The 25,874-nt window shown below is 31.6% G+C and overlaps 1 protein-coding gene across 14 annotated transcripts in view; it reads right to left on the bottom strand.

Annotated features, from left to right (window-relative positions):
• LOC145257798 (protocadherin Fat 1-like) overlaps window positions 1–25,874 on the bottom strand; it is a 954,816-nt gene that overhangs the window by 223,873 nt on the left and 705,069 nt on the right. For all 14 annotated transcript variants that reach the window (XR_013864025.1, XR_013864024.1, XR_013864023.1 and 11 more), the window contains one exon: window positions 2,379–2,440. Coding sequence is in view for 10 of the 14 variants with exons in the window: in XM_080115697.1 (XP_079971823.1) it covers window positions 2,379–2,440 (62 nt within the window). In the remaining 4 variants the exon portion in view is untranslated. The remainder of the gene's footprint in view (window positions 1–2,378; window positions 2,441–25,874) is intronic.

The following is a 25,874-nucleotide window of genomic DNA, read 5'->3' on the forward strand; positions in this document are numbered from 1 at the left end:
GTATTTACTTCAACAGTGCTCAATATATAGGTAGAGCTAGGTAGCAAGTTATGAAAATATATATGGCAATTAAACTACATAGAATATTCCACGTTTCAATCTCGTGCGAATTCGTTAAGCCATTAACGAGAATGAAACGCAGAATATTCTGTGTAGCTTCATTGCCACACACACACACACACACACACACACACATATACACACACACATATACACACACGCACACACGCACACACACAAGAAACTTTCATTTCGCTTCGACTGAATTAAATGTATTTTCATTTTCCAATGTCGACAACGTGTATATCATTAAGATGTAATCTGAAGATCGAAGAAGACTCAATTGATTGAACATTTACACGCGATGACCTAAAGAAACGATTTTGCGATCATGTACGTTGAGCAAAGTCGTACATCGTTGCATCATCGATTTCACTCGATGGAAGATACTAGCTAACGATTGCCTGTACCGTCGATCAATCAGTGTAAGAACAAATCACTTTGCTATTGAACTCTTCTTCTCGTTTCGATCCACTACGTAGCCACACGGAAAATACATAAAACTAAACAAAAATAAAATATGGAAGACTAAAATAAGAAGATTAAAACTAAATAATACATCTTATTGGGAGCGGAGTTTTCTATTTTTACGTATTGATGGTCGGCAGTATCGGTGCCATGTCCGAATAACGGATCTGTAGGTGCCCGGACGGGTTTGTCAAAAATTGGAATCACGTTATCGAACTGAAAGAACGAAACGAAGCCAAAACAAAGACACCAAAATCTATTAAATATAATACACAAAGTAAAGTTAGTTTCTTTTTCGATTTTAACCTCTGATAGCTTTATTCATTCTGATAAAATCAATATTCGATTTGGTTTCGTCAATTCGTTTGCTTAATCGTTACAGAATGATTTTAAGAGCGATAAATTTTAATTCGATTCAATTTCTTTAAAAATTACTTGAACCTGATCGGAATCATTTTTATATGGACGCCATATAAAAATGGGACGATACTCCGTATTCGTCAATAAAAAATTGGAATCAAGAAAATATAATATAAAGAATTTGGAGAAAAAATACCTGCAGAAAAATAAAACAAATTACAATTCAAAAGACTAATCGTACTAACGCCGGATTTGTGCACTGAATTAAAAATGAAGCAAACATATTTTCCGAAAACCACAACTTCCTTTAATGTACATTAATGTAATCTTAATTTAACGTAATGCATTAGCTATATTTGATCAACAGTATCTTTTTGCTCGTTAACATTAATTTCTTATATTCTCCATAAGCATCCTTACACGTATTTTAACTTCGTTTATACATTTCGTTTAGATTGAACTAGCCACTTGGCGTATTCTTTAATTAAATCACGTTCACCTCAAACTAAACAGATCGCCACTTTTACGGAAAAGGCTTCTATTTCGGACTATGTTTAGGTGAGATGAGCACGTTACATTCAAACTTTTGCATGTCAGTATAGTCAGAGAAGCAAGTAGCAGGAAGGGAATTCCAAAGTCTAACGGTCTGAGGGAAGAAACTCTTAGAGTAGAAGGCTTTCCGGCATTTACGGATCTCTACGGTGAAGGAGTGTGATTTTGTTGCTAAGCGGGTTTGTCGGAAGTATGGATGTCGAGGGGGAATCTAGTGCAACGAATTCATCAAAGCACATTTCATTAAAAATACTTGTAAAATAAGCACAGAGATGCAACACTGCGGAGATGGAACAGGGGTTGAATCTTAGTTGACAATGCAAACCTATTAGATTGGAGACTCTTCTTTGGACTCTTCCTAAGAGAAAGAGACTAGCGGTAGATGCACTAACCCAAATGTGGCAACAGTACTCCATCTTGTCTTGTCGGACTCGAAAATCTTTACATCGAAATCCGGAATCTGTACAAAATACCGTTAGGACCAGTGGTGCAATAGATATAAGTAGTAAGTAATTCTAAGCGTTGAAGGTTCAATCTGCAATACGGGCGATACTAAGAATACAATTAAAAATTATTAAAGAATTCTACTCTGTCATGGCTGACGGAAGTAGAGCAAGTTACCTTCGCGGGTTAAATAAAATGTCCCGTTCGAAATTTGGTACAGATTCCAGAGTGCGACAAGACTCACATGAAGAAGGTCGGAGGTTACATTGACCAAAACGTTGCGAGAATAACGCCCAAAACGAGAACAGTAGTTCGAATAATACAACTAATGCAAATTATCAATCCTCATCTAAAAAAAATTCGAAACTAAAAAAAAAAGAAAAATAATGAACGAGTTTGGTTTTGCAATTTAATCCTTCAATACCCTGACCTTAACTCTAGTGTTTTTAATTTGACCATAATTATTCAAAACTGGCAAGAATAATCTTACTTACCGTCAAGGTATGCAGGTCTTTGTACTCTCTGTTGAGTTTATTTTCAGTCGTTGTAATCTGGCCTGCAAAACACAACAGAAACAAATCATTATCAAATGGAATCTTCTTGTTCAAAACTACAATAAAAACACAAAATTGAACATCTGAAAGGTTCGTGCGAATAAACAGCCGAAAATACCGTTGCACTACACCGTCGAAGGTTATGGACAGTAAATGATCGTGAACTCATTGTGACATAATCTAACCCAATTATCTATGAGCTAATCAAAGTGTGTTTCCTTAAGGCTTATTTCCGATATCCAAATGAAAAAAAAAAACGCTCTAACAGTAAAGTCAGAACACACTATTTAAAGTTAATTCAAATTCATATAATAAATATACCGCTTTTTTTTAAATATAGTACTTACGTATATTCGATATCAGTTCGAAGATAAACTAATTTGCATATTGGTTTTGAAAAATGGCATTTTATTATGTAATATTTGTTATTAACTTTTTTTTACTTGTTTTTAAATAATTGATCATTTAATTTTAATGTAACAAATAATACTGGTTGGTGATGCTATTTTATTTCCTGTAGAAATATTTAGCATTTGTTTTCAAATGTTCTGTTCTCTAGCGGGACCAGCTTGATTTTCAAAAGTGTGAAAATTAAAGAAATGAAATTTGGCAGGTGAAGGTCGAACGACGGCATTATGAATATGCATGCGTAACTTAATAGCTATTGGTTCATCTTTTTAACCTTGCAGCAAACACGTCTTCATTGCTGAGGCATTTACATCAAAGGAAAAAGTAAATCGTAAGCTATACCTTTTAGTTTCGATTCTCGGTGGTGGCGCAGTCATTTTTTTTTTTTTTTTTAACTTTTTAAACATTACTATATATTGGGTCCAATATAATATAATAATAAATACAAAATCTACATTAATCAAAATATCTTATTTAAGCGTATTTTACGACCGGCCAATGCCGCTCGGCCTGTTAGCATATATATATATATATATATATATATATATATATATATATATATATATATATATATATATATATATATATATATATATATATTATAAAGCTGAACCTCTGTGTGTCTGTCTGGTCACGAATAGGCTCCTATATGGTCGACTGTTATAAAAAACTGATCACATATAACGATAGAAGATGTATCGAGACACAGGGATGGGTATGTTTGATCTGGCATAATGATGATTCATTAAAATTGTGGGGTCTCCGTACGCGCCTGGTTCACAAAGTATGGAAATGAAAAATTAAAAAAAGAAAAAAAAACGTTTATAAGTGTTTTTGAAATAGATGTACATAATAATACTTTGATAAGTATGTTTTAACTTAAATAGGGATGGTATAATAAAATTGTGGGGTCTGCGTTCACGCCTGGCCTCCATACAATGGAAATAGGCACAAACTTTTATAAAGACTTTTCATATCTATCTGCGTAAGTATACTTTGATAATTATGATTCAGTTTGAAGAAATATGGTATAATAAAATTATGGGGTGTTCATTCGCGCCTGACCTCCATAGAATAGAAATATGTCCAAAAGTTTAACAAGTTTTTTTAATATAGATCCACAGAATATTGAGATAAGTGTTTCAGTGTGAACAGGCATGGTATAATAAATTATAGGGTTTATCTATTTTATTTATTTTATTTTCATCATATTTTGCTTTGGTTTTGATGCCCCCAAATTCGAAGCTATCTCTTTACAATCCTTCCTTTTCATAGCCTATCATACTTTCATTAACCAGAGTCCATTTTCTGTAGGCTGTTTTTGAACCCAGTCAACAACGGGTACTTTTGCTAGTATATATATATATATATATATATATATATATATATATATATATATATATATATATATATATATATATATAGGAGCAAACATTTAATAAAACATATTAAAAAACACTTTGAAAAAGAGTTAAAATATATTTAATCTGAAAAGGAAACACTTGATTAGCGGATAGTCCTTAATCCGCGGAGTTTCGAAGAAATACTTTCCTTCTCATCAGAGGATAGGAATTAGCAAAATGCAGGATCGGATTTTGCATACAAAAGTATTTGATGAAACAACAAGTCAAAGATTTTACTTGATAACAAAAAAGTGAAGCAGAGGGAATATGGTGAAGAAAAAGGTGATTACACATGAATGGATAGTCTGGTGAAAGATAAATAATCCAATGACGGTAAAATCCAAAAATATAACTTCAAGAAAGTTAATTGAATTTCCATTTGCACAAGTAAAATCCAAGGAAATCCCGTAATAGGAAGATGTTCCAAAATAATCCAAAGGCTGAAATCCATGGAATAATTCACAAGTATGTACAAGGGAAAAGGGGAAAAATTCAATAAAATTAATAAAAGAAAAACAAGATATATATATATATATATATATATATATATATATATATATATATATATATATATATATATCTTGTTTTTCTTTTATTAATTTGTTTTTTTTTATTAATTTTATTGAAATTTTTCCCCTTTATATATATATGGTATAACCGCGTTGACACACCGATTCTTGTCAGATCACTGAAGTTGAGCCTGGTTAGTATCATATAGGTGACAATTTGCGAATTCTAGGCGCTGTATGTGCTCTCTGCCTGTTTTGGCATTTGTTTTCAGTCCTCCTGTACATACACTTCACTTGCCACTAGTATTTAATAATGTCAACTCGGGAGAGGTGTGGTTAGAGACTGCGCACCTCCTGCCACAAAAACTTAAAGCGCAGGCACCCCTTCGTAGTTATCTATAGTCTGTCAAAGACTGAAGGAGCCCGACGCATATATATATATATATATATATATATATATATATATATATATATATATATAAACACGAGAAAGATTTTGTTTTGTGTCTACAACAAACTGACCACTGAAACTTTAATTATTTTTAATTAATATTTCAAGTTTTTGAATTCTCAAACTTTGCGAACCGATAGCGAGCTGGTAAAGTTAACGGGTAATAGTATAGAAAACCGTCAAAGTTTTGTGCGACTAAACATCCTGAAATGACGTCACACTACACCGTCAAAGGTTATAAACAGTTTGGCGTGTAAACGGCCGCAAACGCATTGTGACAACATTTAGCCTAAATATCTACGGGGTGGTCAAAAAGTCAGGTAACATGTTAAAGGTAGAAAAAACAATATGATCCATTATAATCTCTATTCGTTTAATATTATTTGTTTAAATATTTGAGTGTAATATATAAACTACCCCTCCTGATTTCTGGCTTTGGGGCTATGTAAAGGATAGCGTTTATGGCAAGAAGCCTGATACAATAGCGTCTTTAAAGTTATTTATTGAAGAGGAGATTGCGCGGATATCAGCTGACATTATTACACGTGTTACACAATCAGTGGTTAATCGCTTCCAGCGATTGATAGAGAGAAATGGACGACAACTAACAAAATAAACATATTTCATGTTTGTTTCATTTTATATTTCAATGTATGGTACTTAAATATACGTGTATTGCTAATATCGTTTTTCTTTAAAATGTTACCTGACTTTTTGACCACCCTGTACATGGAATGTAAGTTAATCAACATCAGCTTTCCTAAGTCTATTTTCCTATAAACTTCAATAAAACAAAATAAACATTTAAATAAGCTTTAGTCTTGGGGTGCAGTTACCTTTGAATTTTTTTTTTCGTATCTTAATAGTTATAATTACCCATAATTTCTAATTAGCTAAACAAATGACACAATTTCTCCTTTATCTACCTATGTGTTCTATTGCCTTCTCTTAATCCATGTTTATTTTCAACCACCTTCTAATATATATTAATATTTACCGGGGGGGGGGATTTTGGGGGGGAAAATGATTTTTTTTAAATCTAATTTACATAGATTGTTCGTACATGTCGTAAACATGCACGTAAATTAGATAACAAAATTACAGGTTGCTTCACTTCTATACTGTTTATAAGGATTACATAGAAGTAAAGAGATTAGCTTTGAGTTATCCACAAAAATAAGTTTTCGAATGAAATCAGTGTGGAACAAATAGTAATGGTGGTCGTGACCCAACGGGTCATTAGTAGTTCAGTTATCTCTATCTTTGTAAAGTTATATATGTACATATATTTGTATGTAGAAAATTCGTTACTAAATTGATTAACCTATCATTATGAGCTTTAGAACACAGTTCTTAGGTATAAGCGGTACAAATGTGAACTATATTTAGTTTAATTTAATTTTTTATAAAAAGCGTGAAAATAAAGGAAAATTCCTTCGTTAAATTTAAGTTATCTCAATTGGTGCGAAATTTTGACAAACAGTGTAAGATATCAATTAATAAATATTCCAAAAATCTCAGTTTCTATCATGCATTTTAACAGTGTTTTAGTGTGCATATGAGCACATCATCCCATTTAAAATTTAAATATTTCAAATTTGCATTCAATATGATTCATTACTCATCAGTAGGGCTAGGACAACAGCATATTCTTGTCCTTGTTTTAACTCTCAGGTATATATCCATTGATATCTCATATGTTTTTATGTAGAGTGATGTGGCTCTCTGTTGATTAATTGTGTCTGTGTCGGATATAAGTAAAAGCAATGAATAGAATATGCTGTTGTCACAGCCCTACTTATTAGACACAAACCAATAAAAATTCCCTGAATTTAAATTCTCTACATTATGACTCCTTAAGCCTTAAATTATAAACATTTTCTAGAATCAGAATCCTGTAATGAATTTGGATTCGGAATTAAATAAGGATTCTAAACATAGTTTTGAAGTTGAACACACGCCTGAGGAAGGGAAGACATCCCGAAATATAGCATCATGAACTCCATCTGACCGTCTGACGCAAGTAAGAACATCCTATATGTAAAATATTGTATATAAAAACATGTATAAATGCATGGTTATACATATACACATGGATTAGATCAATAGAAGTGAAACTCTGTAGATAGTTCCACCATTATATATTCAGTTCCATCAGTTTTAGTGTATCCGCCATACCTTTGCATTGTTCTGCCTTCTACAAAATTAAATTTTTTCTTACATGCACATTAAACAATGCTTCAATCAAACTAATTTAACCCATTATTAGATGGTAATTTTAATCTTTATAAGTGGTCATAAAATTGGTGCCAAACTGTTCTCTTTGAGGAATTAATTTTAGATATCCTGGGACGGGCTTTTTCTAGTTCTATATAATTACAATGTTTCAAGCAAGTTACAACACTCTCTTAATAATTGGACGCCTTTTTTTCATTGAAATGAGATTGTAAAGCACACCAAGAAATTAGTAAGTAGGAAATGATTTAAAGCATGACAATCATACGATCCTTAGTATAACTTGTAGACATGCACACAGGCGAGTAGGAAGTGGGAGGGAGTGATAGGAAAGGAAGAGAGAGAGAGAGAGAGAGAGAGAGAGAGAGAGAGAGAGAGAGAGAGAGAGAGAGAGAGAGAGAGAGAAGCCGAATTTAAATTAACTAGTTTCAGAAACGGGACAGTAGAGGAAGTGGGAAAGTGGAAAGCAAAAAAAAAAAAATAAAATAAAATAAAAAAAATAAAAAAATAAAAAAAGACAGGAACAGGAACTGAAATAATCAGGGGAAGAATGGCAAGGGGTGGCACTACGTAATAACACCATGGGACCAAATGGAATTGAGGAGTACAGAAAAGGTCCATTTGTCTCAGACGCCTATAAAAAAATGTGAGATAGACTTAATTAAAGAGCATCGACGATTTCTCTTCGTTTTCCAAATTAACTCTACAAAATTATAATTTTCCTACGCCCATAAAACAACATGTCTCCTCTATCTCGAAGGTTAAAAAGCAAAATCACTTAACCAACTGTTTTTGCTAATATAGTATATAAAGTAAAATCAGTCTATCTGTTTTTTTTGTAACTCAAAAATTTCCTCTTTTGAAAGTAATATTTCATTCTGATTCGTCAATTCTCTTTGTTGATCGTCGCAGCGTGTTGTTTAGACGATAATGCAATTCAATTAATTGTCCCCAAGAAATTATATTGCCCGGATCGGTATTATTTTTCCAATAGTCGCCATGTTAACAATGGAACCAAACTCTTAATCTGTCCATGCAAATTACTTATTTGTATTAAACTAAATACAGCTCACATTACCCAAAGTTACGACTAGCAGTTTTGTTGCAAAATTTTTAATGACCAGTTAATTATTTTAGGGATAATGCTATTCATAGAAATATAGAAATATATACACATAGCTAACGTTATATGAATATAATAACAATGATAAAGAAATAGTTTTACCACAATATAGACAACTAAAATATAACAACAATGATAAAGAAATAGTTTTACCTCAATATAGACAACTAAAAGAAATAATCTAATAAAATGTGTTTTATTATTCTCGAAAACATAAAAAAATAACTTTTTATAAAGGCAGGTTTTTTCTAAAAGCAATTAATGGAAGCGTTTTAAGCAATGAAATTAGTTTTCTTACTAATGATAAATACTATTACCACCAAGAACATAAGTAAAATGTGAGACAGCATACGATGGCCTGACAACATAAGAATGAGTCAAAATCTTATCTGGGTCGCACTTCTTCATATTGCATTAATTATTCGCAAAGTTATGACTTTGAAATAGTGATAACGCTCAAAGTACTTTCCTAATTATGCAGACATTTTGCATAGCCGTTACTGTTAACAAAAAGAGTCAGATCCATACATTAAATTTGGGAAAATGTCGGAAGTTGAATTTACGCAAAAATTTCGACCGTGACCCAACGTTTAAGAGTCAAAGGTCAAGATCATAAAAAAATGCGGGATTTCATTGGGTACAGTATATGACAAGTAATGAGTCTCTGCGATAGAACTGTAATAAAGGCCAGAAGCGTGAAGTTTACTTTTTACGTAATCTTAACTTTTGACATCTATATTCTAGAATTGAATCAGTTTCAAGTCAAACAATGACCCATGTTTTAACCACGTTTGGTGGCAAATGTTCATATATATGAACTCTAATGAAATGTTATTAGTGTTATGACATTTGTAATGTTATGTGTATGATCCTAACAAAACCTTATTTGTGTTATGACATTGTTAATGTTATCTCTATCATCATAATAACAAACGTTTATTAGTCTTATGACATTATTTAATGTTATGTCTATTATCGTAGTGACTAAAGCCTTATTAGTGTTATGGCATTGTTTAATACTATGTTTAATACCACAACGTTATTAGTCTTATGATATCGTTTAATGTTATGTCTATATCATAACAACAAAACATTATTAGTGTTATGGCATTGTTTAATGTTAGGTTTATCATCATAATAACGTTATTAGTGTTATGACATTGTTAGATGTTACGTCTATTATCATAATAATAAAACGTTATTAGTGCTATGACACTGTTTTATGTTATGGCTATTGTCATAAGAATAAAACTTTATTAGTGTTATGACATTGTTTGATGTTATGTTTATTATCATAATAAAATGTTATTACAGTTTTTATATTGTTTAATGTTATGTCTATTATCATAATAAAAGGTTATTAGTGTTATGACATTTTTTGATGTTGCGTCTATTATCGTAATAATAAAACGTTATTTGTGTTATGACATTGTTTAATGTAATGTCTATTATCATAAGAAAGCGTTATAATTTTTTGTTTTTCAATCAGATTTTCCATCCAACTTTTTAACTGGACGCATCTTTATAAGAGAAATGTCATTTTTTTTTTACATTCCAACAACGATTACGTTGAGCAATTTATTTAAAAATCCAAGAACACGAGTCTTGACTATGACAAATCAGGTTAATTTAAGGAATGGAACTTTGGTGAAGGGCATACTCACAAAACCAGAAATTAAAACAGAAAACGCTTTATTTCCAACTTCTGATAGATGACTCAACTTGGAAATATTCTCTAACGAAAATAATCCTTGTAATTTGGATTCTGAAAATGATTTCAAATTACAGACGCAACAAAATAATAATTTCTTTAATAATACAGATGAAAAAAAAATAAGAAAGGAAATGAATCTGCCTATTCATCTTCCTGGAACATCATTTAACATTATTATTTCAAACGAAGGCCTAATTGGTCAAACATAGGTTCCAAAACAACTGAACAAGAATAGCACATTTATCAGGAAGCATCCATGATATAGTAGTAGTAGTAGTAGAACTACTACTACTACTACTACTACTACTACTACTACTACTACTACTACTACTACTACTACCACAACAAACATATGTAGACTCACAATGTATTGAACGAATTAGCACCAATGTTTTCGTGAAGAAACTATGGCCGAATATGGGATATAAAAGGGGGAGGGTCAACATTCTATTATTATTACCTACTAGGAGTTTTCACACTGGCCACCAATAAAGAGTTTTCTCTGCCAACACCCTGCGGTGTTCCTTGGAACAAGATCTTCCCCACACTAGGAACCGATCCTGGGTCTGGCCATACCCACATGGGGGAGACAAATAAATAGAAACATTAAAAAAAAAATCCCCTATGCATATTTTTAAATACATCCCTCTATCTAAACAAACATAATATAAAGAATACCCGAAAAGACTGAAACGAAAAATCACAATACTAAAGTCCAAGAATCCAAAACATAAATATCAAAATAGAATGAAAGCACCCCAACCCTTATTTCAGAAGAGCTGGTTCTCCGCCACCCCCCTCACACATACACATTAGTAACGACCTTGGATCATAGTCACCTTCCGAGGGAAGCAAATAAACTCATAATACTATAAAACAGTACATACATTCTCAAACCAATAAAAGAAAACACACACACACACACTACCCTAAAGGAAAAGAAAAAAAACACAAGCAGAAAGACAGAGTGAGAAAGAGAAACACAAAACAGGAGTGACCACAACCGAGGTCGGCGGCCTCGACACAGCCCAATAAAAGAGTAATAAAAATTGAACATTCCAATGAATAGTAGACACTTACACGCTTCCACCCCTTGGATACACTTCAAATGAACTACGAAAATGCTATTTTTACATCTCCAACACATTTGAAAATACTTTCTGACGAGGACGCTTCACAGAACGTCTGAAACGCGTTAAAAACGATTTCAATGATTTAAAAACATTATTACAATGATCTAAACATAATTCTCAATGAAAAACCAAGACACGGAATAATAAAATAATGTTAAAAATACACATTGTTGGTGACTACCCCCTTATATATATATATATATATATATATATATATATATATATATATATATATATATATATAACTACTTCATTTATTCACATAAATTTAATATACGAAAGTATAGATTTATGCGTAAACTTTAAGTATTTACTTCAAAAGTGCTCAATACGTAGGTAGAGATAGTTAGTAATTTATAAAATATATATGTATATCGCCATATATATTTTATAAATTACTATATATATATATATAGTATATATATATGTATAGTATATATACACACATATATATACACACACATATATATATACATATATATACACACTCACATACACACAGACATATATATACATATATACATACACACACATACACACAGACATATATATACATATATACATACACACACATATATATATACATATATATATATATACACACCCACATACACACACATATATATACACCCACACATATATATGCACATACACACATATACACACACATATATACACACATATACACACATATACACACACAATTTATATTAATGCCAAATATCGCATATATTGTTTCTACTTATTTGTGATTTTTTTTTGTTGTTGTCTGTTCTTTCATTGTTCCGGCCTCTACTGCATTGAAAACATTCATTATTCATTACCCAGGCATTTTGTAGGAAAGAATTAAGCAAACTACCATACGTATAGATCATCATCCAAAGGCAGATTGTTTTACATCTAGTCAATGCGGCCAAACAAGCACCCGCTTCAATCATGGATCGAAACTCAACCATCTAGATAACGGTTGGTATTTATAACCTCGAGGCCATTTGACTGGTACTTATGTAGGTGACGTCACATTATCAAACACCGGAAGCTTCATTCGTTGATACGAAGAGCATTGCATTTAAACACTATAGTTTGTTATTTCACTCACCAATATGCTCAATCCAAGAAATGAAGCATATTTTAATCATTCACAGACTGCTTCGCAGTATGATATATATATATATATATATATATATATATATATGTGTGTATATGTGTATATATATGTATATGTATATATATTTATATATATGTATACATGCATATATATTTATATATATGTACAGGGTGAACAGAAAGTCCTTGGACCATTTTTAGTTTTAAAATTAAATATTGTTAAAATCACTTTTTCTCTTTTCGAATAAAGTAAGTATTTAGTCTAACTATTGATCTAATTATTTTCAACAAAAATATTAAAATAATTTTGTTTAAACTTTCAGAAAAATGAGCAAATGAGAGGCCATAATTCAGCTTCATTGCGCGGGAAGGATAAACTCAGAGATTATTAAGCTCTTGAAAGTGGCTAAATCCACCGTGTACCATGTTGTGAACAGATTTAAGGAACTTGGTACATCTGAAGACCGTCCTAGGAGTGGAAGACCTCGCACTGCTCGAACAAAGAAGGTGATTAAAGCTGTCCGAGAGAGGGTAAGGAGGAACCCGAAGAGATCTGCAAGACAAATGGCTAAAGACATGAATGTGAGCGTGACCTCGATGAGAACCATCGTAAAAAACGATCTCCAGTTTTCCCCCTACAAGATGAGAAAGAGACAGTACCTCACACCTGCCCAAAAGCACAAGAGACTTGAAAGAGCAAAGCTTCTTCTTGGAGAACTGGAGGCTGGCACGGCAGAGCGAGAGATCGTTTTTTCTGATGAAAACCTCTTCACAATTGAAGCGACTGTTAACAATCAGAACGACAGAGTTTACGCAAAATCTTCAGCAGACATTGATGACTCCGTGAGAATAGTTTTCCGCCGAAAAAAGCCGTCTTCCCTCATGGTGTGGGCTGCAGTCTCCAAATCTTGGAAGTCGCCTCTGATTTTCGTGGAGCAGGGGGGTTAATATCAACACAGATCGCTACATTAACGATATTTTGGTTCCAGCGTTTGAAGAGATGTAGAAACCCTTCAAAGATCAGCCTTTCACCTTCCAACAAAATGGACCACCATCCCACACCTCCAGAAAAACTCAGGACTGGTGCCAACGTCATTTTCCAAGATTCTGGAATAAGGAGATGTGGCCTCCTGCATCGCCTGATTTGAATCCCATGGATTTTTCGGTGTGGTCTTTGTTGGAGGCAAAGGTCTGTTCTGTTGCTCATCTAAGTGTTGATGCTTTGAAGACATCTCTTCTGAGTGAATGGGCTAAAATACCTCAGGAAACGCTGCGTGCCTCGGTTGGTAACTTCAGACAGAGAATTGAACGTCTAATCGAAAGGAAGGGACATCACATTGAAAATAAATAATTTGAATTTATTCTTGGTTTCCTAACTTATAATTTTCATTCATGTTTAATTTATATTTTTATAATTTTCTATTAATAAACCACTTTTGAATTGGTCCAAGGACTTTCTGTTCACCCTGTATATGTATATATATATATTTATATATATGTATATGTATACATATTTATATATATATGTATATGTATACATATTTATATATGTATATGTATATATATGTATATGTATATATATGTATGTATACATAAATTATTATATATATGTATATATATGCATGTATATGCATATATATATGTATATATATGTATAATATATATACGTATATATGTGTAATATATATATATGTACATATATGTATGTATATATGTATATCTATGTATGTATATATGTATATATATGTATATATGTATATATATGTATATATGTATATATATGTATATACATCTATATATATATGTATATATGTATATATATGTATATATGTATATATATGTATATACATCTATATATATATGTATATACATGTATATATATGCATGTATGTACATGTATATATATACATGTATATACATGTATGTATATACATGTATATATATACATGTGTATACATATACATGTATATATATACATGTATATACATATATATGTATATATATACATGTATATACATGTATATATATACATGTATATACATGTATGTATATACATGTATATATACATGTATACATATATATGTATATACATGCATATATATGTATATACATGCATATATATGCACATATATGCGCATATATATGTATATATATACATATATATGTATATATATGTACATATATATGTATATATATGCACATATATATGTATATATATATGCACATATATATGTATATATATATGCACATATATATGTATATATATGCACATATATATGTATATATATATGTATATATGCATATATGTATGTATATATGCATATATGTATGTATATATATGTATATATGCATATATGTATGTATATATATGTATATATGCATATATGTATGTATATATATGTATATATGCATATATGTATGTATATATGCATATATATGTAGATATATATGTATATATGTATATATATGTATGTATATATATGTATATATATATCTTTGTGTATATATGTATATATATATATGTATGTATATATATGTATGTATATATCTATGTATATATATGTATGTATATATATATGTATGTTTATATACATGTATATATACATATATATATGTATGTATATATATGTATGTTTATATGTATATATATGTATATATACATATGAAATAAAATGGTTTCATATCGTCGGATTTAATTCAGCTCAACAATCATATATACATATATATGTATGTATATACATATATATATATATATATATGTATATACATATGTATGTATATATGTATGTATGTATATATATGTATGTATGTATATATATATATGTATGTATATATATGTATGCATATATATATATCTATGTATATATATATATATGTATATATATGTATGTATATATCTATATGTATATGTACGTATATATATATATATATATATATATATATATATATATATATATATATATATATAGGTTGGTTTGTTTATTTAACCAGGATATCGACCTTCATTGGGTCATTTAATGGAGACGATCGTTTTTGTTCATTTTTTCCATAGTGTTTGTTTTCTTAGTACTATTTTTTGGGGGGGGGCAAGTTTTATGTGTTTTAGTTGAAAAAAATTATTTTTATGGTTTTGTAAGGCCTTGATGTTATATTTTGTGGTGTCTCTCTCAGAAATGAGAGAATATTGTCTGTGCAAGTTTTTTTTAAAAATGTCTTTCATATTGTTGGATCTTAGGTAAATCAACTTTAAATATTTCTAAAAAGAACAATTCAATCTATTCTATTGTAGCAAACAATTAATAACATCGAGTTAATTATAGATTTTCTTCAATGTAATATGCAAATGGAGTGACTCATTGAATTGTTGGATCTTAGGTCTCGCGTTAGTACAGGCTCCACACACACACACACACACACACACACACACACACACACACACACACACACACACACACATATATATATATGCAGCTAAATGGTTGGCAGCTGATGATCTTCACTTTCTATTTAACAATTGTAGTTATGTTTGTTTCTTTTTTCAATATTTATTCTTATATAGTTAGACTTTTTAGAAATCGGCTTTTGCAAGTGCTAAGTCTGCGATAGATTGAATTTTTTTCTGGTAATTTAAACTGCATTCTTTACTCTTATTTTTACATTTTTTGTTTTACTTAAAGCTTCTTTAGATTATAAATATGGATTAAAGAAGGGATTAATCATTGTTTAAAATACACCGAATATCCTAACTTGTTACGAAAAGTGGCCACATGTTGGATTTAGGGAACCAGAAAACACCTTACTTTGGTTTATGGAAATCAAACACGAAGTAACTCTCATGTTTTAAGGAGAAATAACTCTCATAGCTTAAATAAATAAGCTTACTATTGGGCTTAAATCCAATTGTCGTCAGCTATTAATAAATGAAAATAAGGTAAATATAAATTAAATTAAAAATAAATAAATCAACTTTAAATATTTCTAAAAAGAACAATTCAATCTATTCTATTGTAGCAAACAATTAATAACATCGAGTTAATTATAGATTTTCTTCAATGTAATATGCAAATGGAGTGACTCATTGAATTAACTTGTCAACATACAAGCAGATGGGAGTACAACTTTATTATAATAGATATATGTGTGTGTATGCGTGTGGAGCACTAATGTCTAATTGCAAATAATTAGATGAAATCAAGGGTACATTTAATCGGTACTATAGTTTTGGGTCGCCGGTGGAGCAAACTTAAGCGGTTCCAGGGTTGATTCTAATGAGATCTACGTCCCCAATGAATGGGTCATTAATTCGACAAAATACTGAAAATGATGGAATGATAACAATCTATGCAAAGAGTCCAGTTTGAAATTACCAGAAAGTTACTGACCATGAAACGGCTTCAGAAAATAAAAGTGCTACTAACCTTTGGATGTATCCAGATATAAAGGGACGAGGTCGGGGTGGTAAAGTAACCATTTTATGCAAATTTTATTCGTTAATTTTACTTTATTTAACCACGTGAGGTATGGATCCTAATTTTCCCTATAAATAAAAGCCTTGTTTTCAACAATTCCTTTCTAGTTTATGCTGCCTTTCACGCTGACGTGTTACTTGTTATTTTAGTCTTTACTTGTAACATTGACTATTAGTTTACGCTCTTCATAGAATCCTACACTGCCGTCGCATTGACCAAGAGTTGGTGACTAGCTTGCATCATCGACTGAATTTGCGACGACTCCTCTCTGCATTGTTGCAGCGACTTCTTCGGTTGTTTTACCATACTGTCTTCGCCAAGAAGGAGAATTGATCCTCTGTCTCCACTAACATACTAACAGAGACAAGTTAGATGGACAACAGAAAACCTGACCAATATCCATCAAGAAAGATCATGTCAAAATTTCTTCCCCGCAAATTTTTGTTGATTGAATGGGAACTGGCTCATAATCTCAAGGGATGCTATTATTATACATGCTGTGAGTAAAGGAAAAAGACGGCTAAATTAATATATAGGGTGGAACGATAAAATTGTCGCCCTAGAAAAGACGACGTGATTCCATTTCCGTTCGGAGAAAACTGGTTTTCTTTTTTGTTGTGGAGACGCCTACTAATTAACACAGGCGGGTGAGTGAGATATATAAAGGTATCAATCACCAATACCGGGGGAGTCCGGCAAGACGCGCATGTTGCCTCCAGTAAGACATGCAACACGCCAGCTGCCGGAATATCTCCAACTGAAGTATATCTGAAGACATGTAAATATTATATAACTTTTCTTCCTAATATATTATTGTTATACCTTTACTTTCCGTGTTCTTGTTAATTATTTGTGCAGACACAACATTTTTTTTGTTGCAGACCATCTACTAGTTGGTCAGTTGTGTACAGATGCAAAGAGCTATGGGAGCCTTCTATCATGCTTGAAAGTCATACAATGTTCAACGAGCGATATCAGAGATGCGACACTGTACAACTCATCTCTCTATCGATCCAAGGTATGACAACAGGACCATTGCTTGCACACTCAAAATGCAAATCTGGACGGTTCAACGCTTCAACGCACAGCTCAACAAAGTTTCTGGCAACAGTTATGGTCTTTCGTGTGGTTTCAAGTGACGGCCACATCATGCCACTTCACATCTTCGAAGTAGGCTCGAAAGTTAACACCAAAATGTACCTGGATGTGCTAAAGAATGTGGTGATCCCCTGGTAAGGTGGCAGCGTGACTCGTCGTCGTCCCACAAGTACAAAGAGCCCCAGGCTTGGCTTCAGATGAAGTGCTACGACTTTGTACTCTTCTCTGACAGGGCCCCCTCCTCCTCGACCTGAAACCGCTGGACTATTTCGTTTGGTCATATGTCGAGAACATCACCAACATGACCTCTCACAACACCAAAGTCAGCCTGATCGTTGTCAATCGCCGAGTATTCACTGAGCTCCTGTCGGCGTTTGTGAAAAAGCATGCTCCCAGTTCCAGACCCGTATCAAGGTGATGACTGAGGCTGAAGGCGGCTACATGGAATAGATTGTTTTCAAATCACATTTGCTGTTTAGCTTTAATATATATATATATATATATATATATATGTGTGTGTGTGTGTGTGTGTGTGTGTGTGTGTGTGTGTGTGTGTGTGCAAATAAACCGCTTAAATTAAATTAAATTAGATTAGTACAGATTTCGTATTATTATATTATATTAGATTATATTATATTGGACCCAATATATAGCAATAATTTAAAAAGTTAAAAAAAAAAAAAAAGACTCGTGCGCCACCACCGAGAATCGAAACCAAAACATTTAGCTTACGATTTACTTTTTCCTTTACTGTTTTATGACGTCCTATTTACTGCAAGGCTAAAAATTAAAACATAAATCAATAGCTGTTACATTATGCACATTCGTAATGCCGTCGTCTGACCATCACCTAGCAAATTTCATTTTCTTTTGCACCGATTTTCCCGACTAAAACCAAATATAAAGTTTCGCATGGGTTTGAATACCCTATATATTAAGTTCCATGCCTGTATACCAAAAACTGACAAAGGAGTTTGGTAGGCAAAATCTTTAAAACAAAAATACATACGCATACATTAATATATATAGAATGAGGTTATTGTTTATTAGAACGTTTTTACGGAAATATTGCACTAGTATAAATCATGTAGAATATCTGCATGAATATAAGTTCACGTACTAGTTAATTAAAGATGATCATCCTATAAAAAAGTAGAAAAAAAACTAATAGGGAATTAATTAAAATGAATGTTTAAAAGAATATGCAAATTAGTTGGATCTTTTGCAGATGAATGCAATTCCACGACCCATATATTATATAACAAAGTGGTATTTTCTTTTAAAATAAATAGAAAAAAAAGGCTTGCTCCAAGAGTAATCTTCCAAAGTTCGAAATTACCATAGTGACATAGACCCTGCCCCCTACCCCTACCCAAACTTCTTGCAAGGCCTTGTACCTAAGTTTGTTTTTGTTTGTGAAATTTTACTTTTAAATTGTTAAAAAACTGATTGTAACCTTTTAAAAACCGGAATAAACTATATAAAAAAAAGATCAAAGTGTAGTATCTGTTCTGATGCTACACTTAAGGTAATCCGTCTCGGTCAATGGAGGGGAAGCCCTCTATACTGAGACAATTATTATTTTTGGTTCCAGCCAAAATTTGCCTTCTTTTCTGGGAACTGGTTTAACCCCACATTAAAAACGACCTCGTGTCACATTTTGCTTTGGTGGGGGAACAAATAAATACTAAGAGAAAAAAGGGGTTTAATATGAATATCGATACAAAAAAATTATGGGAGTATAGATATATAAGCAAAAATGTATAGATAGATAGATAGCAAAAAATGTTTGCTTACGCCTCATTTTCCAATAGTTTATCTTTGAGCCAGATGTGAGCACATTTCACAATAAAGCTGGGAACGATTGTTGTATACGATGTTGTAATCATGGATTCATGACTTAACCGCATTAGAGAGCTCAGTTGAACACGATGGATTCAATCGTGTCTGGACTCGACATGGCCAATTCCACTGTTCTCTATAGCATCCATTTGAACAATCACGCACCCCGCTCTATCGTTGAGCGTCTAAAAAATAACTAAAACGTTGAACACGGCGTTGAACCTTTGCAGAACTGATGACATAAAAGATTAATGATAACTGTGCAACTCACGTGACGATGGCTTATAATCTCATTTAATCTTGCGAGAATACATAAGAAAACCATAAAGACAAAAGACGGAATTCAATGAAAAGATGTTTTAAAAACCGGATCCTGACATTGTCAATATTTAGGAGAAAAAAAAAAAAAATGAAAATCAATTGAGAACGAATGAAATATGTTTCAGATCAAAAAGCTCTGATTAATTAAGTCATAGCTTAATTAAAAGTTAATTAATTGAAATCAAATATTCAAATGATAATAAAAATTATTTTATTTTTTTTTTATTTTTCTTCGTTTTTCATTCTTTGAAAAAGAGTTTTCATTATCTTAATTAACAGGATATTTCTTAAGAATTTTTTTCTTTATTCCCGCCTCAGGAGTGGAAAGATATCATTTGTTTAATAAAAAGAGTAAAATTTTCTTAACAAATGAGTGCCTGAAAAAAGTATATATATATATATATATATATATATATATATATATATATATATATATTTACATACATACATACATACATACGCATCCATAGATATACATATATACATGCATACACATATACATACATACACACGCACATATATACATACATGCACATATACATATATATATTTACATACATACATACGCATCCATAGGCATACATATATCCACACATACACATATACATACATACACGCATACACATATACATACATACACGCATATATATATATATATATATATATATATATATATATATATATATATATGATTTCTGCATCTTTCCAGATGATCGCCGTCGCATTGAGTTCTCCCGATATCGTTGTCCATGCCATCTCAGATAACTCTGCACTCCTGTTTCAGATTTGTACATCTTGAAACAGATGTGACATACAAATTGAGCAATTTCCACTGAGTTGATTTCCTCTAGCGGTTGAAGAGTATTCCTATGAACAATCATATGTCTTCTCAAACCAGCAGTAGACTTAAACAGATCGTTTGGTTCGGACTAATAGGTGTAAAGTTGACCTGAACAGGAGTTCTGTGCGACGTGTGTGTGTATATATATATATATATATATATATATATATATATATATATATATATATATATATATATATATATTATAGTTTGTGTAAAAGATAAGTAAAACGACGGTTCAAATCACCATAATGATAGAAAAAACGTTGCATGCAAGTAGCAACAGTGAAAACCATCTCTCACTCATTCACTTTCTTTCTCTCTTTAGATTATATATATATATATATATATATATATATATATATATATATATATATATGTATATAAATATATATAAAGTTAGATATGTATTTGATGCACCGATGTTTCATGTCTAAAACCGAAATATAAAGTTTCTCATGGGTTCGGATACCCTATATATTAAGTTTCATGTCTGTAAACCAAAAACTGACAGGAGTTTGTTGGGCATTTTTTAAACAAATATATGTACGCATATATAGATATATATAGAAAAAGATTTGTGTTTTTATTATAACGTTTAACTATTACGCAAGTATACATCAAATAGATTATCTGCATTAATATAATTACACGTAATAGTAAACTAATGATGATCGTCCCATAAGGAAACCTAAAAACTAATAGAGAATAAATTAAGATGAATGCTTCAAAGAATATGCAAATTAGATAAATCTTTTGCAGATGAATGCAATTCCATGATACATATATAACAAAGTTTAAATAAATAGAAGAAAGCGTTGCTTTTTTCTTGTGTTCTTGGCGTCCTACCAAGATCAAAGCGTAGTATATGTTCCAATGCTATTGAAACACTTATTATTTTAGGTCCCAACCAGAGTGCCCCTTTTGCCTTTCTTTCGGGGAGCTGGTTTAACCTCATATTAAAGACTACCTTGTGTCACATTTTGCTTTTGTGGGGAAGCAAATAAATACTAATAGAAAAAAGGATTTTAATATGAATATCAATAAAAAAAAATTATAGGAGTATCGATACATAGTTATTTTAAAAGAAAGAAAGAAAATAATTTAAAAGAGTGGAACCAAAGGATAGAGGAAGAAATCATTTTCTTTTATCCTCGACTCTGAAATCAATAGATTACACCATTTCTGTAATTATCTGGTTCCTGTTGATTGCGGTGGAATGTTAGTCCTGTATAGTGCTAGGAAGTCCACTCTCCCAGGTTTCACCTTCTCTCTCTCTCTGAGAAGATATTAGTTTATTGCTAATCGCCTAAGCCGCCCCTACCGGGAAATACTAACGAGGATGTGTGACGTCATCGTCCCAGGGGCGATTGGACTCCCCACATGGGGAAAGGCTGATACTCCCGAAACACTGGGAAATGCCGGACAGTATCATGTTTTTATTCTTTAATTATCATTGGTGTGCCCGGGTGACGGCAAAAGACCCTGCTGAAAGAAAGATTCGATTTGTAAATTTCATTGTTTAATGAAAAGCAACAACTCAATGTCACTTTGAGAGATGTAACGAAAACATAATTTCGTTTTCGATGCAAATGAATAATGATTCAAGGTTAGAGGAGAGACGTTTAGCCTTTGAGTACGATTACCCCGACCGAGGGTATGGGCTTGATCCAAGCGGTCGTGAGAAACGCACCTCCAAATCCACAGGTGAAATCTAGAGAGGGAGAACCTCCCCTAGAGTAACGTGATTGGATACGATTGGTCCAGGGAACAATCCCGGTCTCACTCCTCCCCTGAGTATATGAATGGGGCGCAGAGTCGAAACCGTCAGTTGGAGCAGAATTAGAGCAGAGTTGAAGCTGAAATTGGAGTCCGAGTTGTTGAGAGTCTGAGACTGTATCTCAACTTGTAAAGAGTCGCCACACCCCTCTCTTCCCGCATTAGCTCTATCGCAAATACCAAGAGAAATCAACCTATTGACTTGTCTGTCAAAAAACTATGGACAATTGTTTATATCTATATATTTGTATATCTTATCTTGAATTTAATCAGTAGAATAGACCACCGAGTTGGGTTTTTTTTGTATGCATGAAATTGCTTTTCTTCTAGCGCAACAGATCGACAAAACGGCGACATATCAACCCGATTGCGAAATTAAGATCAACCAAATCGATTGACGGGTCCTGCGACACTAAGACACCTTACTGACCTGCGAAGGACGGGTCACAGATGCCCAGGTACTATTTTCAGGTCAGAGTGCCTCTTCCTCGGGGGCACTGACTTCTCAATCCTATTTTCCGATGCATTCACACGGTATTGTGTTTCACGGGCCGGCAGTTCATGGATTTTCGTTTAGTTTTGATGTTTAAGTGAATTTGATCGTATATGTCCATTACATATGCTGTGAGATTGTATGCATTCATTGATTTATTTCACATTTGAAATAAGGACTATTTGACTACAGTAACGGATGCACGTAAAGACATAAAAGAACAGAGAACAGAGTGATTTACCATATTTAAGCACATTGATGTTAGATTGGTTATAATCAAAACTTTAGCCATACCAAGTGCTAGATCCACGATGAAAACCTATTGATCAAAGTTTAATTGGAAATATTGAAAAAATACACTATTTTACTAAACGGTTACATAAAATGAATGGCGATAATTGGCAAACTATTGAGAAGGAATGGAACTATTGAATAACTACAATTTAGAATATATATATATATATATATATATATATATATATATATATATATAAGCTTAAACATGGAAAAGTAAAGAACTAGCTGTTATAACTGGAAACAAAAAGAACAGAATATTCAAGTAAAAATATAATAAATTTATTGCTTAAAATATTGCAGTATGAGGAATTGATTATATGCTATGAGTTGATTTTTAAAAAATAATTCTTAATACTGCAATATTTTAAATTATAAATTTATTATACTTTTACCAGAATATCTTGTCCTTTTCTTTTCCAGTTTTTGCAACTAGTCCTTTACTTTTCCATGTTTAAGCTTAACCATATTACTTTTCATGCTCGCATTTTTCTATTGAAATCCATGGTTTTTCCAGACTTCCAATAAATTCACTTGTTCTTTGTTTAAATCAGTCTTAGTTTTTTGCCTCCATAAACATAACGGACACACATTCAAGAACAATGTACGGTACTCCTCTGCTTTCAATAAAATCCCACCAATTATCTCCCTTTCATGCTTTCATTCTCTCTATTTCACTTGTTATTCTCTTTTCACGACAGCAGTGAATTAGTAGCAACAGTGGTGCTGAAGCGACGTGTTTGCTATAGAAACCAGTCGTAAAAAGCGTCGCACACCTTACATTATGATTTTGACCACCAGAAAATTCATCATAGCTTTTGTGCTACTGAATGAAAATTGAAATTCTTTTTCACAATACAGATGAGAAGGTGATATACAAAACTGTAATAAGTGTTTGAAATTTGGTCGAAAAATAAGTGAGCGGTAGAGCTTTAAAGCAGTTATAAATGACTAAACCTGCCACTTTACCATATATTCAAAGACGGTAATGTTTGAATGGTATATATGTATATATATATATATATATATATATATATATATATAAACATATATGCATACACACATATATATATATATGTATATACACAGATATATATATAAACATATATGCATACACATATATATATGTATATACACAGATATATAATATGTATATACACACATACATATACACACGTATATGCACACACAAACACACACATATATAGTAAGTTATAGAAATAAAATATATATATGGCTATTAAGCTACACATAATTTTTAGCGTTTCACCTTTGTGAAGATTTGTCAAGCTCACAAATTCTCATGTAACTTAATTGCTATATATATATATTTTACTATCTTACTACTTAGCTCTTGTAACGTATAAGTAAGTAGCCTCGTAGTAAATAGCGGAAATCAATATATATATATATAATATTTATATCTGTTTATAAAATTTTATGTAAATCTATGAAATAGTGTGTGTGTGTGTATAATTAAATCTTTATATATATATATATATATATATATATATATATATATATATATATATATATATATATATATATAAACAAAGCGTTCAGTTATTTTTGCAAGGGCATTTATACTTTTTCAATGGCATTATACATCATTTTGATCATCCATCAATACTTTCGAGTCCACGAAAAGCTGTAAACTCCAGCTGCACAATTGAAGATACCAAATGTGACCGACTCATTGGCCGATGTAAAGACAGTTGACCCACAATTGTAGTTCTATATTTTTGAAGCTTTTTATATCTGTAGACTATTAAAATTAAATAATGATGTCATCCGTCACGCCGGGAAAGAACTCCTATTTATATAATATAAAGGGAACAATATATATCCATCTCTGTCTCTGTCTCTTACTCTCTCTCTCTCTCTCTATATATATATATATATATATATATATATATCATGTATGTATCTCTCTCTCTCTCTCTCTCTCTCTAGTTTATGGTATATGTTACTAAAAGCGACCCTATTTTTCATTTCACCTTTTTCTGAGAGGAAAGCATTTCCAAGGTTTAGATAAGAAATAATCATTCGTTCGACGAAATTCTTTTAAGGTTTGCTGTAGACGATTAGAATAATAATAAAAAAGAAAAACCAAATCAAACATAAACAGAAAAGATAAATTTAATAAAAAAAAAACCCCGAAGTAGATTAATGAAAAGGAGGAAAAAAAACGAATGTATTTTATGAAAATCAAACTA

This window comes from Euprymna scolopes, chromosome 3, assembly GCF_053919585.1.
Source record: "Euprymna scolopes isolate OS-2025 chromosome 3, ASM5391958v1, whole genome shotgun sequence".
NCBI classification, from domain to species: Eukaryota; Metazoa; Mollusca; class Cephalopoda; order Sepiida; family Sepiolidae; genus Euprymna; species Euprymna scolopes.